The following is an 18,831-nucleotide window of genomic DNA, read 5'->3' on the forward strand; positions in this document are numbered from 1 at the left end:
AGCAACTTATGTTACCTGTCCTATCACACTTGCTTAACAAACAGGCCGTATCCCAATATTACTCTATTATGTTTACTTCTTTTGTAAGTCACTTTGGGTAAAAGCATCTGCCAAGCAAATAAATGTACCGTATATACTTGTGTCAGGGCTTGATTTTACCGTATAATTTCCTGTATTTTATAATGTCGGTTGTATAAGTCGAATGCAGAAAACTCATGCCATTGGTCCAAAAGATTATAGTATGCTAACACCCACCTGAGAGAGTAACCACGGAACACCCTGCCTTTTTTTTTTTCTATGTTGTGTTATGTCTATCTCACACCCTTATACACCTTTATCATAAGAGCATCCCTTATCTATGATGGAGCGTTCAATCAGAAGAAAATATGAAGCTGGTTTTAAATTAAAAATCATTGAAGTGGAGAAATAAATTGGTAACTGTGCTGCTGCAACAAAATTTGATGTGTCTGTGAAACTGGTGCAAGATTGGAGGAAGCAAGAAGATGTAAAAAAAATGTGTCGTATTTTTGAATGAGTGTATAAGTCGGGGTCTGATTTTATGATCGATTTTTTTGGGTTTCAAGACCCAACTTATACGTGAGTATATATATGGTAAATGTAATTACAGTACATAATACATAGAGAAAGATACAAGTCTGTTTAAAGAAACCGTAAAAGCAGTTCCAAAATGAGTAAACCCAACAGAATCTGCCCATTAACAGCATTATTGAGCTATAGCCAGCTGACAACAGATGAGAGAAAAACAAAAACTTCCTGGAGAAACTAAACCTGTCTAGGGGTCCATGGTCAGTTGTACCAAACAACGTCAACAGTCCATGTAGCTCAAGTAGCTGTCCACCCATCTTCTAGGCAGTCTACAATAAATCTTTCCATCCTTTGATGCCAAGGCTGGCAGTATCTCAGGTGTCTTTCCCATGGGCAGAAACACAGTTTGGAAATACAGTAGAATAGTGGTACCCGGTACAACTGCAGGATACCAAGAAGAAAAACAGAATAGAGGAGGATTAATAATGCTTCATGGTTATTGTAATACGTATATTTTTGTGCAAATGCCTAAAAAACAGAGATTCAATGTGCACAGGTAATTAGCAGCTCTAACTGAGGTATGCTAGTCTAAAGCAGAGAGTCTTCAGCCTAAATTTAAAAACTGGGACCAAAGGGACACCACTTATATACAGTGCATCCGGAAAGTATTCACAGCGCATCACTTTTTCCACATTTTGTTATGTTACAGTCTTATTCCAAAATGGATTAAATTCATTTTTTTTCTCAGAATTCTACGCACAACACCCCATAATGACAACATGAAAAAAGTTTACTTGAGGTTTTTGCAAATTTATTAAAAATAAAAAAACTGAGAAAGCACATGTACATAAGTATTCACAGCCTTTGCTCAATACTTTGTCGATGCACCTTTGGCAGCAATTACAGCCTCAAGTCTTGTTGAATATGATGCCACAAGCTTGGCACACCTATCCGTGGCCAGTTTCGCCCATTCCTCTTTGCAGCACCTCTCAAGCTCCATCAGGTTGAATGGGAAGCGTCGGTGCACAGCCATTTTAAGATCTCTCCAGAGATGTTCAATCGGATTCAAGTCTGGGCTCTGGCTGGGCCACTCAAGGACATTCACAGAGTTGTCCAGAAGCCACTCCTTTGATATCTTGGCTGTGTGCTTAGGGTCGTTGTCCTGCTGAAAGATGAACCGTTGCCTCAGTCTGAGGTCAAGAGCGCTCTGGAGCAGGTTTTCATCCAGGATGTCTCTACATCACTGCAGTCATCTTTCCCTTTATCCTGGCTAGTCTCCCAGCCCCTGCCACTGAAAAACATCCCCACAGCATGATGCTGCCACCACCATGCTTCACTGTAGGGATGGTATTGGCCAGGTGATGAGCGGTGCCTGATTTCCTCCAAATGTGACACCTGGCATTCACACCAAAGAGTTCAATCTTTGTCTCATCAGACCAGACAATTTTCTTTCTCATGGTCTGAGAGTCCTTCAGGTGCCTTTTGGCAAACTCCAGGCGGGCTGCCATGTGCCTTTTACTAAGACGTGGCTTCTTTCTGGCCACTCTACCATACAGGCCTGATTGGTGAATTGCTGCAGAGATGGTTGTCCTTCTGGAAGGTTCTCCTCTCTCCACAGAGGACCTATGAAGCTCTGACAGAGTGGCCATCGGGTTCTTGGTCACCTCCCTGACTAAGACCCTTCTCCCCCGATCGCTCAGTTTAGATGGCCGGCCAGCTCTAGGAAAAGTCCTAGTGGTTTCGAACTTGTTCCACTTACGGATGATGGAGGCCACTGTGCTCATTGGGACCTTCAAAGCAGCAGAAATTTTTCTGTAACCTTCCCCAGATTTGTGCCTGGAGACAATCCTGCCTCGGAGGTCTACAGACAATTCCTTTGACTTCATGCTTGGTTTGTGCTCTGACATGAACTGTCAGCTGTGGGACCTTATATAGACAGGTGTGTGCCTTTCCAAATCATGTCCAATCAACTGAATTTATCACAGGTGGACTCCAATTAAGCTGCAGAAACATCTCAAGGATGATCAGGGGAAACAGGGTGCACCTGAGCACAATTTTGAGCTTCATGGCAAAGGCTGTGAATACTTATGTATATGTGCTTTCTCAATTTTTTTATTTTTAATAAATTTGCAAAAATCTCAAGTAAACTTTTTTCACGCTGTCATTATGGGGTGTTGTGTGCAGAATTCTGAGGAAAAAAATGAATGTGATCCATCTTGGAATAAGGCTGTAACGTAACAAAATGTGGAAAAAGTGATACGCTGTAACTACGCTGATCATTTCACAGATTTGGGGGCCTCTAACTAAAAGCTTGACCACATGTTGTTGTTTTATTAAACCGTGGAATATTAAGTAGGCAGGCATCCTGAGATCTTAAAGCAAAAGTTAGTTTGCCATTTTTAAAGTTCTTTCTTCACAAATGTGGTATATATGCATTTGCTGCTCAAAATTGTGTTCTAAAGTTAAGAAGAAGAAAACAACATTGCATATATGCATTTTTTCAAGACACTTGAAGCATTTGTCATAGTGGAGGGAGCCATTTCAATCACCCCAATGTGCAGCATTACCTGGAAGACAAAACAACAACCATTTTGTGCGAGTGCACTCACCACACATTAGTTATTGAGTAGTGAAGGTGTGAGAAGCATTAAGTGTTTTCTACAAATAAAAAAAAAAAAGCCTGCACTGGTGCTTTACAATGGAATCAATGGGGCACGAAGCACCACTGTACAATAAAAGCCTAAAAATTACTGAATACATCTTATTTGAGTTTCGCTAAAAGAAAACAAGCCTTTCATGTTTCTAACAAATGTTTATTTCAATAATCATTTTATCACATATTCCTGCTACTATTTTTCTTGTGAGAAGAAAGAATGTTCTATTCGCTTGGGTGAGTTCTCACATAAATACCATGTGCCTTGAATAGTAAACTGTGTTTTGGTCTTTTGATAGGAAACCATGTCCCAGATGGGTAAAAGGTTATTGCAGAAAAAGACAAATGCGGGTTGTGCACAGCTGGTCTTCTTTTGAAATGGCTGAATCTCATAATATTGGTGTTTTTTTTTTTGTTTTTGATCAAAAATGACAGGTATAAACTATTTTACAGTGTGTGTGTAATCACAATATGTGGTAAATAAATGGATTAGTAAGTATTTATGCTTTATTTTCTGGTGGTGCTTTGTGTCCTATTGCCTCTGTTGCAAAGCCCCAATGTGGGTAAGATATTTTTAAACATTTCTAGAAAACGCTTAATATTAGAACACAATTTTACATGGGAAATATGTATATACCATGTTTGTGAATTAATAAACTTTTGACTTGAAAAACACCAAACTTATCCTTTAATGTGTACTTTGTTTTCAAAGTAGTAATAATTCAGATAGGTAAGCAGAGCCTTAGCCATTTAAAGCTTTATATGTAAGAAGGAGGATTTTGAAATCAGCCCTAAGTTTAACTGGATGCCAGTGTAACAACTTGAGAGCAGGAGTTCTGTGATGCTACTTACCAGTTCTTCTAACGACTCTTGCCACAGCGATTTGCATTATGGAATTGGAATAAACTGCATATAGAATGGTTTGAACAGCCTGTGAGTAACATGAGACCCACGTAATTGTTTATCTTTTTATGTTGTGGCCTGCAGGAGGTGCACCAGCTCCCCAAACCCAAAACAGACAGATGCAGCCACAAGTTCAACAACACACTTGGCTCTTATTTTTCTGTGGGAAACTCTTTCCTTTCGTTTCCCACTATAACAACAACAGCATTTATTTATATAGCACATTTTCATACAAATAATGTAGCTCAAAGTGCTTTACATCATGAAGAAAGAGAAAAAAAAGACAAAATAAAAATTAAAATAAGAGAACACTATAAACATAGAATAAAAGTAAGGTCCGATGGCCAGGGAGGGAGGACAGAAAAAACAAAAAAAAAACTCCAGATGGCTGGAGAAAAAATAAAATCTGCAAGGGTTCCAGGTCATGAGACCACCCAGCCCCCTCTAGGCATTCTACCTAACAGAAATGACATCAATAAGTCCTCATTGTATTCAGGGTTCTCATGGAAGGACTTGATGATGACGGTCACGTGGACTTCTGGTCTTTAATCCATCAATGTATGGACATCATGGTGCTTTGATTAGGTGGTGGTGGTGCAGATCGCCACCACAGAAAACCGGAAAGAGAACAGAAGAGAGAGTAGGGGTTAGTACGGATTTTGGAGCCACCATGAATAATAATGATAATTAATTGAAAATACAGAGCATCAGGATTAGACTAAAATGAAGCTATGAGAAAGCCATGTTAAAAGTAATGTGTTTTCAGCAGTGTTTTAAAGTGCTCCACTGTATCAGCCTGGCGAATTCCTATTGGCAAGCTATTCCAGATTTTAGGTGCATAACAGCAAGAAGGCCGCCTCTCCACTCCTTTTAAGTTTAGCTCTTGGAATTCTAAGCAGAAACTCATTTGAAGATCTAAGGTTACGAAATATAAGATGTAGCGAGATTATTTAAAGCTTTATAAACCATAAACAGTATTTTAAAGTCAATCCTGAATGACACAGGTAACCAATGTAGTGACATCAAAACTGGAGAGATGTGCTCAGATTTTCTTTTCCTAGTTAAGATTCTAGCAGCTGCATTCTGCACTCGTTACAATCGATTGATGTCTTTTTTGGGTGGTCCTGAGAGGAGTGCGTTACAGTAATCTAGTCGACTGAAAACAAAAGCATGAACTAATTTCTCAGCAATGATATAAGAGGTCTAACTTTTGCTATATTTCTTAAGTGAAAAAATGCTGTCCTAGTGATCTGATTAATATGTGATTTAAAATTCAGGTCACAGTCAACAGTTACCCCTAAATTCTTTATCTCCTTCTTGACTTTTAATCCTAATGCATCGTTTATTTCTAATAACCTCATTATATCCATTATTGCCAATACCTAAAATTTCAGTTTTCTCTTTATTTAGTTTGAGAAAATTACTACTCATCCATTCAGAAACACAAGTAAGACATTGTGTCAGTGAATCAACAGAGTCGGGGTCATCAGGTGCTATTGAGAAGTACAGTTGTGTGTCATCGGTATAGCTGTGGTAGCTGACGTTATGCCCCGAGATAATCTGACCTAACGGAAGCATGTAAATCGAAAATAGCAGCGAACTCAGGATAGAACCTTGTGCAACACCATAGAGAATATCATCTGTCATCGAAGTATAATTACCACAACTAACAAAGACTTTTCTACCTGCCAGGTAGGATTCAAACCAATTTAAGACACTGCCAGAGAGGCCCACCCACTGACTAAGGCGATTTCTAAGAATATTGTGATCAATGGTATCAAATACGGCACTCAGATCTAAGAGAATGAGAACAGATAAATGGCCTCTGTCTGCATTTTCCCGCAAGTCATTTACTACTTTAACGAGTGCAGTTTCTGTGCTGTGATTTGTTCTGAAACCCAACTGAAACTAGCCAGCATGGTACCAACGCACAATAATTACAGCACTTTATCTTCTCTTTCTTTCTTTTCCTGTCTTTCTCTTCCACCTCTACTCCTCCTGGCAAGTGTCGTCCTCTCCCTCCTGACTCTGGCTCCTGGTACAGTGGCAGTGGGCTTCTTTTATCCGACACCTGGGAGTACTTCTGGTGGCCAATTTGCGTGGTCTGGAAGAACTTCTGGGTGAGGCAGAAGCCCAACAAAGTAGGACTCCACAGTCTCTGCAGCACCCATGGAACCCAACAGGGCTGAGCCATCAAACTCCAATACCCAGTGTGCCCTGTAGGAAACTGAGGCACCACTGCAACCCAGAGGAGCAGCCATCTAGCACTCCAGCTGAGAGGTAATGCCCTATGTCTGCTCTCTCCCCTGGACCTTCCAGTTCATAGGTGTCCCGGCCAGGTCTGCCACAATGTTTTGAGTTTTTTTTTTTGTTTCTCCTGCAGAGTAAATAAGATAATCCAGAAATTAAAGTATTTGAATTGCAATTGAAAGCCACATTTATACGTGGATCTCATTTCTTACATGATTCAGGTTTTCTGAATGTTTGAACATTCAGATTTGATTTTTTGAAACTCTTGAATAAAGTACTGTCAATTTTGTCTGAATTTGTTCTATGGCATGTGCAAAATAATAGCTGTTATCCAAATGTGCAACGTAATCTGTAGATCTTCTCTGATGAAGGCATTCGCCATGTCAATGTGGGCTTATGTGTACGATGTTGATGCTCAACCAGGTTGAGCTTCTTTGGTTATGCTTGTTCTACCTGCTATAAACCTGTCTACCCCCTTTTCACTGAGTCCTGCTATTTTCACTTCACACTGAGCCAACATCCTTCAGTGAATTTTAACAAGTTTTACTCTTTCTGCTCAAAGAAATCTCAATACGCCATGGAGTTCAACAGCAGTGCAATCCCACAGTATAGTGTCCAAATTCATCTGACCTTCGCTTAAACTAAACTACTGGCAGAGCACAGTGCAGTGCGTGTTCAAACTACCCATTAACCATCATGAACGTGTTGTATTGTGTCAGCTTCGACCTGTTGCGGTTACCACGTAATTTTCAAATTACTTTTCCTTCTTATTTAAAAAGGGAAATCGGCAAGATCCAACTACCTATAGGCCAGTAAACTTAACATACATCACAGGTAAATTTATGTAAGCAATCATTAAGGAAATGATTGAGCAGCACATGGCGAGATCAGGAGTGACAGCAAACACACAACATGGGTTCAGATGGGGAAGGTCATGTTTCATTAATATGCTGGAATTCTATGAGAGAGCAATAAAAAAAGATAGGTTTAGAAAGGTGCATATGATATGATTTATCTTGATTTTCAGAAGGCTTTTGATATGAACAATACTACATGAAATATTAGTGATTAAACTAAAAGTTTAAATTCAGGGCATATTCTGTAGATTGGTACAAAATTGACTCACGTACAGAAATCAAAGGGTGATGGTGAGGAGAACTTTTTCATATTTATGTGACATTAAAAGTTGTGTCCCTCAGAGTCACAGGTGAAGGAGCACCTGCCTTGTTTGAAACTGACACAATACAGGATGTTTCCCACAGCAGCGGCTCTTAGTGACAGTGACCTATCCTAATATGAAAAATTCCTATCCTGTGCTTTATAACTTTATTTCATCATACTAATAATCGCAGCTGAAAACACTAATTATCGCTCACACCGACCACCAGAGAACAATAAAATGCATAATATATAATCCAAAGTACCGGTAATTATTAGTATCGAAGAATTTAAATACTAAATATGAAATAAAATAAATTGCAATAATGTACATGCTAACCGAAATGTAGCAGTATCGAAACAGAAATCGGCAAAAGGCAGTTTTGACCAAATTAACGTTGTGTACTGACAACTAAAACAACTTGATGACGTAATATGGTATATTATATAGGACTACAGTTAGGTCCATAAATATTTGGACAGAGACAACTTTTTTCTAATTTTGGTTCTGTACATTACCACAATGAATTTTAAATGAAACAACTCAGATGCAGTTGAAGTGCAGACTTTCAGCTTTAATTCAGTTGGGTGAAAAAAAGATTGCATAAAAATGTGAGGCAACTAAAGCATTTTTTTAACACAATCCCTTCATTTCTGGGGCTCAAAAGTAATTGGACAATTGACTCAAAGGCTATTTCATGGGCAGGTGTGGGCAAGTCCATCGTTATGTCATTATCAATTAAGCAGATAAAAGGCCTGGAGTTGATTTGAGGTGTGGTGCTTGCATGTGAAAGATTTTGCTGTGAACAGACAACATGCGGTCAAAGGAGCTCTCCATGCAGGTGAAAGAAGCCATCCTTAAGCTGCGAAAACAGAAAAAACACATCCGAGAAATTGCTACAATATTACGAGTGGCAAAATCTACAGTTTGGTACATCCTGAGAAAGAAAGCAAGCACTGGTAAACTCAGCAACGCAAAAAGACCTGGACGTCCACGGAAGACAACAGTGGTGGATGATCGCAGAATCATTTCCATGGTGAAGAGAAACTCCTTCACAAGAGCCAACCAAGTGAACAACACTCTGCAGGGGGTAGGCGTATCGATATCCAAGTCTACCATAAAGAGAAGACTGCATGAAAGTAAGTACAGAGGGTGCACTGCAAGGTGCAAGCCACTCATAAGCCTCAAGAATAGAAAGGCTAGATTGGACTTTGCTAAAGAACATCTAAAAAAGCCAGTACAGTTCTGGAAAAACATTCTTTGGACAGATGAAACCAAGATCAACCTCTACCAGAATGATGGCAAGGAAAAAGTATGGAGAAGGCATGGAACAGCTCATTATCCAAAGCATACCACATCATCTGTAAAACACGGTGGAGGCAGTGTGATGGCTTGGGCGTGCATGGCTGCCAGTGGCACTGGGACACTAGTGTTTATTGATGATGTGACACAGGACAGAAGCAGCCGAATGAATTCTGAGGTGTTCAGAGACGTACTGTCTGCTCAAATCCAGCTAAATACAGTCAAATTGATTGGGCAGCGTTTCATGATACAGATGGACAATGACCCAAAACATACAGCCAAAGCAACCCAGGAGTTTATTAAAGCAAAGAAGTGGAAAATTCTTGAATGGCCAAGTCAGTCACCTGATCTTAACCCAATTGAGTAGGCATTTCACTTGTTGAAGACTAAACTTCAGATAGAAAGGCCCACAAACAAACAGCAACTGAATGCTGCTGCAGTAAAGGCCTCCTGGCAAAGCATTAAAAAGGAGGAAACCCAGTATCTGGTGATGTCCATGAGTTCAAGACTTCAGGCTGTCATTGCCAGCAAAGGGTTTTCAACCAAGTAATAGAAATGAACATTTTATTTCCAGTTATTTAATTTGTCCAATTACTTTTGAGCCCCTGAAATGAAGGGATTGTGTTAAAAATGCTTTAATTGCCTCACATTTTTATGCAATCATTTTGTTCACCCCACCGAATTAAAGCTGAAAGTCTGCACTTCAACTGCATCTGAGTTGTTTCATTTACAATTCATTGTGGTAATGTACAGAACCAAAATTAGAAAAAAGTTGTCTCTGTCCAAATATTTATGGACCTAACTGTATATAAATCGCAGTACCGGACAGATAATGTTCAGTAGTTTAGAAATTCATTTTAATGTCAAACAATAACCAGTACATAAAATTTATTTCATGAAACGGCCGGCCCATGACCAAACCAGAGTCCGCAGCCCACTGGGCATTGCCCAAATGCCTTAATGGCCAGTCTGCCCCTGGCACAGACCTTATGAACTCGAGGACTAACTCCATCTGGTCCCACAGTTTTTCCTGCGTGTAGCTTCCTTAGTTGTCCCCTCACTTGGCCATCAGCTGAAGTGGTAGCAGTTGTTGATCTAGCAGGGATAATATGGGGGGACTAGTCATTGAAGAAGGTGGCAGTGGAAAGGAAAATCTGTTAAAAATTGGTTCAGGATGTTAGCTTTGTCCATATCCCCTTTTACCACCAGTAACAGTATCACATCCATAAAATGAAATAAATGAATTCCACTCCAAATATTCACCTGTTTACAGTGAATATTGAATTTTACATTAAAACCATTTAGAAAATTAAAAATAAGAAAGTTAAAAGAACCATTCACGTGCTACATTTTGAAATTAGCATGTTAAATTATGTGAAATTGTTCATGAGAATTAGTTAAGTAAGCCGAACTCTGTTATTGACTGTGTATTTCATTATACTGAGCGGCTTACTCTCAAATTTTGATGTTATTGTTTTGTTATTGGCTATCAATGAAACAATAAACCCGAACCTGCCTAGACAGCCTCGCGAGAGTACATGTGCGCTTGCTCAGAGGTGGCGCATGCGCTTTTGCGTTATGTGGAGATTAGTCCGAACCGGTGCGGCACGAATGTGTAGGGCGACGGGGGTAAGCAAACCAAATGGTTTAAAGCTTTTAACCTTTTTTTTGTATATTTAAATTTCCGTATACCTTGTTGTTATTATGTGTTCATCATATTATTATATATTGGTGTAACGTAAAGCATAACATTCACGCAAAGTTTTGCAATGAGCACTTGCATAGTTACCGAGTGCACCTACAGGCCCGGGGCCGAAGCTCCCCCCTCCTCTCTCTTGGTAAAGAAACAAAACACCAAGGCCACATTGCTGATCCAGAGGCGGGGGCGTTACTTGCTGTTTATTAACGACACTAGGCTGTAGACATTAAAACAATTCTTACGTTTGTGTCGCGCGCAGTAGACAATAAATGAAAGAAATAAAAAAACACATACTCGACAAAGACAAAGCGATACCCCTATGGATCAGAGAGCAAGTCGTGAGACGATTTGAAGCCGGCAGTTCGTAGACATCGCAGCAAGCACAGTGTATAAATTCACATCGGGAGACCCCGAAGCACGGTCTCCCCTCATTTCAGTTGCTGTTTTGCCTAACAATGCCGCGCTGCTACACTAAATAAGCGCCAGCTTTGAACAGAGCTAAGCCGTGTAAAGTAATCTCGAGCCAGACTGCACAATTCCCGGCGACTTCTGATTGGAGCTCTTGTATAGTCAAACTGCCAATTGAAAGGGATTTTTTTTCTTCAACCAGGTTGATTGGAGTTGAGCAAACTTCACCCTGTCCGCTGCTGCACCATGGCACAGTTTGGGGGTCAGAAAAACCCACCATGGGCTGCCCAGTTTGCAGCCACTGCAGTCTCCCAGCCGGGACAGTCCCTTGACATAAACAGCTTGCACTGTAAGTATTCTGACTTGCCTTTGTATTATTATATGTTTTGTCAACAAGTTATTTCTTACTAGGTTAAGTATGCTCATCCAGTGTACAGTATTTTTAAGAATATTATTTAGCGTTTAGGTCTGGTTGGTTTATATGCTTTGTTTTAATGCAGTGTATGCAAATATGAATTGAAATTGATTTACGTTTTCGTTGTGTGTATGCTCTTCTTGGTGTACAATTTAAAGAAAACATGAGTTTTAACAAGGGTTCCCTGCAGTCTGGCAGGTTACGAGTAAACATTATGCGACGCTTTGAAAATTTCTGTTTGAGGAATAATTTGTATAATTAAACTTGTTAATGGTGTAAATAGCACCAATTAAATCTGTTTAATGGATTTGCCCCTGGTACTCTGATTTGTGCCCACATTAGAAAGATGTGCATGTTAAGTTATTTAGGCACTCTACAACAGCCCGGTGTGATGGAATCCGGGCTGGATTAAGACCCCAAGGGTGTGAAGTTTGTAAGGTCCCATTTTACCTCTCCTCCCTGCCTCCACAGAAAACATCCCCACCAGGCAAATGTATATACAGTAATCCCTCACTTATCGCGGGAGATAGGTTCCAAGGCCAACCGCGATAACTGAATTTCCGCGAAGTAGGGACACTATATTTATTTAATTATTTAACGTGTATTTGGACGTTTTTAAACCCTCCCTGTATTGTTTACAACCCACCATTTACTCTATTAAAAACAGGGACAACTGCTAAGCAATATGAAATCGGTAGATAAGTTTACACTTACTGTATAGCGAAGTACACGTAGCAGCTTGTAGGCGGTCATGACGTCGTCGACCTTGTTGCAAAGATTCCTAAAGCAGATTCCATCCAGACTACTGCCTTATCACGTCCACTTGCAACTCGTTTTGCACCCTGGTTAAAGGACACTGCGGCCGTAGATCTTATATGCTTTTCCTCCTTTTTAAATAAAAAGAATCGATGTCCTGCAGCGGTGTAGCTGTTCCCTTCCTTCAACATATCCAAACCTTTTACCTTTTCTGCAATCATTTGCATCTTCTGTTGGTGCTTGGACACGGCCCCTGAAGCATTAGCACGTTAATGATGAATGAGTGAGATGAAACTTCCTGGTTAATGCAACACTCCATCGCTGAGCCAATCAGCAGCACACAGGAACTTGACTGCGTGCTCTGATTGAGTAGCTTCTCAGCCATCCGCCAGTAGCATCTCTTGTATGAAATCAACTGGGCAAACCAACTGAGGAAGCAAGTAAAAAGACCCATTGTCCGCAGAAACCCGCGAAGCAGCGAAAAATCCGCGTTATGTATTTACATATGCTTACATATAAAATCCGCAAAGTCGTGAATCCGCGAAAAGTGAACCGCGAAGTAGCGAGGGATTACTGTACTCTAATACTCTATGAACCTCATATATGATAAATCATGTACAGAGATTATAAAATAAAAAAATGAGATTGACCTAAAATGCCCTAATTCGGGTTGTTCATAAGAAGTGTAGTGATTTACTTCATTTACTTATTAATAAACAAAAACAGTTGTGTCATATATTTGAAATATTAAAATGTGTGCTTTAGTTTAAATGTTAAGTCTTAATATTGTTGAAATGTCATTTTTCACCTTCTGACAGAGGTTAATAGAGGGCTAGATCCCTAGTAAAGGAACACAAATAACATCATAGTCATAATCACTGACCTTAATGATACCCCACTTGCACATGTTTGAGATTTGTCATTTTTAACCTTCTGCGATTGGTTTTTAGAGGACTAGGACCACTGCTGGTAAAAAAAATCAAAGTATTCTTTTAGTGATCAGCAACCTCATAATAGCATAAAATGACATTCCACATGATTATACCAATAATAAGGACTAACATAAACCCCTCATATCCGTTATGGGGTGAACCCCCGGAGATGGTTGATGTGGCATGCACCACTTCAAGTCCTTCTGATCATTTTTGCTAAAGACAACTGTTGGTTTACTGTCTACCATAATGGTGTAGTTTCCTGCACAAAATAAAATTGCCTACAAATTGAATTTATATTGAATCTATGGGGACAAAAATACAGGGTGGGGGGGGGAAATGGCAAAAAGCTTGATGTATTGCATAACTAGACATCAAGATGAATCCAACATTAGATAGATAGATAGATAGATAGATACTTTATTAATCCCAATGAGAAATTCACATTCTTCAGCAGCAGCATACTGATACAATAAATAATATTAAATTAAAGAATGATAATAATACAGGTGAAAAAAAAAAACAGACAATAACTTTGTATAATGTTAAATGTTAACGTTTACCCCCCCTGGTGGAATTAAAGAGTCGCATAGTTTGGGGGAGGAACGATCTCCTCAGTCTGTCAGTGGAGCAGGACAGTGACAGCAGTCTGTCGCTGAAGCTGCTCTTCTGTCTGGAGATGACATTATTTAGTGGATGCAGTGGATTCTCCATAATTGATAGGAGCCTGCTGAGCGCCCTTCGCTCTGCCACAGATGTTAAACTGTCCAGCTCCATGCCAACAATAGAGCCTGCCTTCCTCACCAGTTTGTCCAGGCGTGAGGCGTCTTTCCTCTTAATGCTGCCTCCCCAGCACACCACTGCGTAGAAGAGGGCGCTCGCCACAACTGTTTGATAGAACATCTGCAGCATCTTATTGCAGATGTTGAAGGAAGCCAGCCTTCTAAGGAAGTATAACCGGCTTTGTGCTTTCTTGCACAGCGCATCAGTATTGGCAGTCCAGTCTAATTTATCATCCAGCTGCACTCCCAGATATTTATAGGTCTGCACCATCTGCACACAGTCACCTTTGATGATCACTGGGTCTATGAGGGGTCTGGGCCTCCTAAAATCCACCACCAGCTCCTTGGTTTTGCTGGTGTTCAGGTGTAGGTGGTTTGAGTCGGACCATTTAACAAAGTCATTGATTAGGTCCCTATACTCCTCCTCCAGCCCATTCCTGATACAGCCCACGATAGCAGTGTCATCAGCGAACTTTTGCACATGGCAGGACTCCGAGTTGTATTGGAAGTCCGATGTATATAGGCTGAACAGGACCGGAGAAAGTACAGTCCCTTGTGGCGCTCCTGTGTTGCTGACCACAATGTCAGACGTGCAGTTCCCAAGACGCACATACTGAGGTCTGTCTTTAAGATAGTCCACGATCCATGCCACTAGGTATGAATCTAATCCCATCTCTGTCAGCTTGTCCCTAAGGAGCAGAGGTTGGATTGTGTTGAAGGCGCTAGAGAAGTCTAGAAACATAATTCTTACAGCACCACTGCCTCTGTCCAAATGGGAGAGGGATCGGTGTAGCATATAGATGATGGCATCTTCCGCTCCCACCTTCTCCTGATATGCAAACTGCAGAGGGTCAAGGGCGTGTTGAACCTGTGGCCTCAGGTGGTGAAGCAGCAGCCTCTCCATGGTCTTCATCACATGTGATGTCAGAGCAACAGGCCGAAAGTCATTCAGCTCACTAGGACGTGATACCTTTGGGACTGGGGTGATACAAGATGTTTTCCAAAGCCTCGGGACTCTCCCCTGTTCCAGGCTCAGGTTGAAGATGCGCTGTAGAGGACCCCCCAGCTCCGATGCACAGACCTTCAGCAGTCGTGGCGATACTCCATCTGGACCCGCTGCTTTGCTGGCACGAAGTCTCCTCAGCTCTCTGCTCACTTGCGCTGTTGTTATTATGGGTGGGGATGTTTTTCCTATGCTGGTATCAGCAGAAGGATGTGTGGAGGGTGCAGTACTCCGAGGTGAGAGTGAGAGTGGGTTAGGGTGGTCAAACCTGTTAAAAAAGTTGTTCATTTGGTTTGCTCTCTTCACGTCTCTCTCAATGGTGGTACCCCGCTTCGAGCTGCAGCCAGTGATGATCTTCATCCCATCCCACACTTCCTTCATGCTGTTATTCTGCAACTTATTCTGCAAATTATATCATATGTGGGGATTTACTCGTACTGTTGAGTCAGGATGTACCAGATTAAAAAAAAAAAAAAAAAACTGAAACAATTTCAAAGCGTTTATAAGAAATTCTTATGAACACTCAGCCCTAAACTTTTTTTTTTATCAGGTTAAAGGATAAGTTTGGTATTTTTCAAGTCAAAGTTATTTCTTCACAAACATGGTATTTATGCATTTGCCACATTAAATTGTTTTCTATAAATTAAAAAAAAAAAAATTAACAGCTAGAGTTGGCATTTTAAAATGAACCCCGTGTGGGGCTCAGAAAGAAAATAAGAACAAGACAATTGTTGCGCATGATTCATGTTTCTATTACACACACATTGTAAAATAGCTTATGCGTGTCATTTTTGAACAAAGAAACACCAGTATTAAGAGATTCAGCCATTTTAAAAGAAGGCCAGCTGTGCGCATTACCTCTGCGCATGTCTTCATCTGCAATAAACTTTCACCAATCCCCCAGGTAGAGGTTTACTCTCCAAAGAGAAAATCACAGTAAACTGTTAAGCCGTATTATTGGTTTTGTTTTGATTTACTTCCATATTTCTGTGAGACCTCACACAAGCAACTGGAAAACATACTAATCTCGAGAAAAATACAGTTGTGCTTGAAAGTTTGTGAACCCTTTAGAATTTTCTATATTTCTGCATAAATATGACCTAAAACATCAGATTTTCACTCAAGTCCTAAAAGTAGATAAAGAGAAACCAGTTAAACAAATGAGACAAAAATATTATACTTGGTCATTTATTTATTAAGGAAAATGATCGAATATTACATATTTGTGAGTGGCAAAAGCATGAGGGGGCTGGACGGTCTCATGGTCAGATTTTATTTTTTTCTCTCCAGCCGTCTGGAGTTTTTTGTGTTTGTTCTGTCCCCCCTGGCCATCGGACCTTACTCTTACTCTATGTTAATTAATGTTGTCTTATTTTAATTCTTACCTTGTCTTTTATTTTTCTTCATTATGTAAAGCACTTAGATCTATATTATTTGCATGAAAATGTGCTATATCAATAAATGTTGTTGTTGAACCTTTGCTTTCAGTATCTGGTGTGACCCACCTTTGCAGCAATAACTGCAACTAAACATTTCCGGTAACTGTTGATCGGTCCTGCACACCGGCTTGGAGGAATTTTAGCCCATTCCTCCGTACAGAACAGCTTCAACTCTGGGATGTTGGTGGGTTTCCTCACATTAACTGCTCGCTTCAGGTCCTTCCACAACATTTCGATTGGATTAAGGTCAGGACTTTGACTTGGCCATTCCAAAACATTAACTTTATTCTTCTTTAACCATTCTTTGGTAGAACGACTTGTGTGCTTAGGGTCGTTGTCTTGCTGCATGACCCACCTTCTCTTGAGATTCAGTTCATGGACATGTCCTGACATTTTCCTGTAGAATTCTCTGATGTAATTCAGAATTCATTGTTCCATTAATGAAGGCAAGCTGTCCTGGCCCAGATGCAGCAAAACAGGCCCAAACCCTGATACTATCACCACCACCACCATGTTTCACAGATGGGATAAGGTTCTTATGCTAGAATGTAGTGTTTTCCTTTCTCCAAACATAACGGTTTTCATTTAAACCAAAAAGTTCTATTTTGGTCTCATCCGTCCACAAAACATTCTTCCAATAGCCTTTTTGTGATCTTTAGCAAACTGCAGACGAGCAGAAATGTTTTTTTTGGAGAGCAGTGACTTTCTCCTTGCAACCCAGCAGTGCACACCATTGTTGTTCAGTGTTCTCCTGATGGTGGACTCATGAACATGAACATTAGTTAATGTGAGAGAGACCTTCAGTTGCTTAGAAGTTACCCTGGGTTCCTTTGTGACCTCACCGACTATTACACTCCTTGTTCTTGGAGTGAACTTTGTTGGTCGACTACTCCTGGGGAGGGTAACAATGGTCTTGAATTTCCTCCATTTGTACACAATCTGTCTGACTGTGGATTGGTGGAGTCCAAACTCTTTAGAGATGGTTTTGTAACCTTTTCCAGCCTGATGAGCATCAACAACTCTTTTTCTGAGGTCCTCAGAAATCTCCTTTGTTCATGCCATGATAAACTTCCACAAACGTGTTGGGAAGAGCAGACTTTGATAGATCCCTTTTCTTTAAATAACACAGGGTGCTCACTCACATCTGATTGTCATCCCATTGATTGAAAACACCGGACTCGAATTTCACCTTCAAACTAACTGCTAATCCTAGAGGTTCACATACTTTTGCCACTCACAAATATGTAATATTCAATCATTTTCCTCAATAAATAAATGACCAAGTATAACATTTTTGTCTCATTTGTTTAACTGGTTTCTCTTTATCTACTTTTAGGACTTGAGTGAAAATCTGATGTTGTTTTAGGTCATATTTATGCAGAAATATTGAACATTCTAAAGGGTTCACAAACTTTCAAGCACAACTGTAGTACCTAAAAAATGTGACAAAATGATTATTTCCAGATTTCTCTTTGTTGTCACAAACGTGTCGGAAACACGGAAGCCATGTTTTATCAACTTTGTCCATTAACTTTGCCTTCCTTTTTTTTTTGTTCCTTTGTGCATTACAATGAATGTAACAGGTAAACTGAAAAGTGTAACATCATATCTATGATAAATGAACTTTCTTTTGCAAGCACAGTTAACAAACATCTGTTAAACATTCCTAAAGACTTGTGCTGCTTTGTGGCAAAGTGGTGATTTGTAGCGTTTTGGGTCCAAAGAAGGAACAGAACGGGAATCCTGTGTTTGGGTTTGGGATTGTGTGCTGTGTCTTATCATTGTCTGCCATGTTGTTATTCACGTCTATATTGGACTGCACATTGCTGGTAAAGCTGCTAGAAGTGGTGATACCAGCCCACTTCTCCCTATTTCTAGATTAGTCTCAACTGTAGTTCCAATGGCATGTTCAGAGTGCTTGTTCAGATTCTTTCATTATTATTACTATTATTAATATTAATGTTTATGCAAGTCAGGTTTAGTTTTTCCTTATCACTGAACCATTGGGCTCTCATTTTGTATGGCCATGCACTCGGACTGTTTTTCATTTTGTGACAGATTAACACATCAAATGTACAATCTCATAAAAGTGACAGACAGCTACTCTGATTGTGGCCCTCCATATCAACTAACCTGGACTCACATTTTCCTTTTTAACGCTTTTTATTTAGGTCTAACTGTGTGGGTAGGTGTGTGTGCAGCAAACCATATCGTTTTGATTACCTGTACTGTCGATAAAAACGCACTTTTCCTGTTAATTGGCATTTTATTTTTGTCACATATGTGAAGGCCCATTTTCAACTAGGGCCCCAGGGTGAACATCCAAGTCACTCTAATGGTAGATTCAGCCATGCATGAAATGGCTCACCATTCTGACGGTTTCTAACTTTGCCAATGCAGGCGAAATCCCTGAAATTGCATGTTTCTGTAGTTCATGGAGTTTGTATCTTGTGATTCTGTCCCTCCTTATTGAATAAAACTAATAGGGAAATTATTGTAGTTGAGCCAAAATTCATTCTTTTTGCCTGGCAGGCAATTTTGGCTACTATTCTGGCTAGGGATAATGTCTTGTTCACTGTACTGT

At 40.1% G+C, this 18,831-nt stretch overlaps 1 protein-coding gene across 3 annotated transcripts in view; it reads left to right on the top strand.

The window, feature by feature from the left end:
• The first annotated feature begins 10,342 nt into the window (after positions 1-10,342).
• Positions 10,343-18,831, top strand: part of ccar1 (cell division cycle and apoptosis regulator 1) — a 96,179-nt gene continuing 87,690 nt past the window's right edge. For all 3 annotated transcript variants that reach the window (XM_028795946.2, XM_028795949.2, XM_028795948.2), the window contains exons 1-2: positions 10,343-10,442; positions 11,123-11,269. In XM_028795946.2, coding sequence (XP_028651779.1) covers positions 11,167-11,269 — 103 coding nt within the window. In that variant the 5' untranslated portion in view covers positions 10,343-10,442; positions 11,123-11,166. The remainder of the gene's footprint in view (positions 10,443-11,122; positions 11,270-18,831) is intronic.

This window comes from Erpetoichthys calabaricus, chromosome 2 (genome assembly GCF_900747795.2).
Source record: "Erpetoichthys calabaricus chromosome 2, fErpCal1.3, whole genome shotgun sequence".
NCBI classification, from domain to species: Eukaryota; Metazoa; Chordata; class Cladistia; order Polypteriformes; family Polypteridae; genus Erpetoichthys; species Erpetoichthys calabaricus.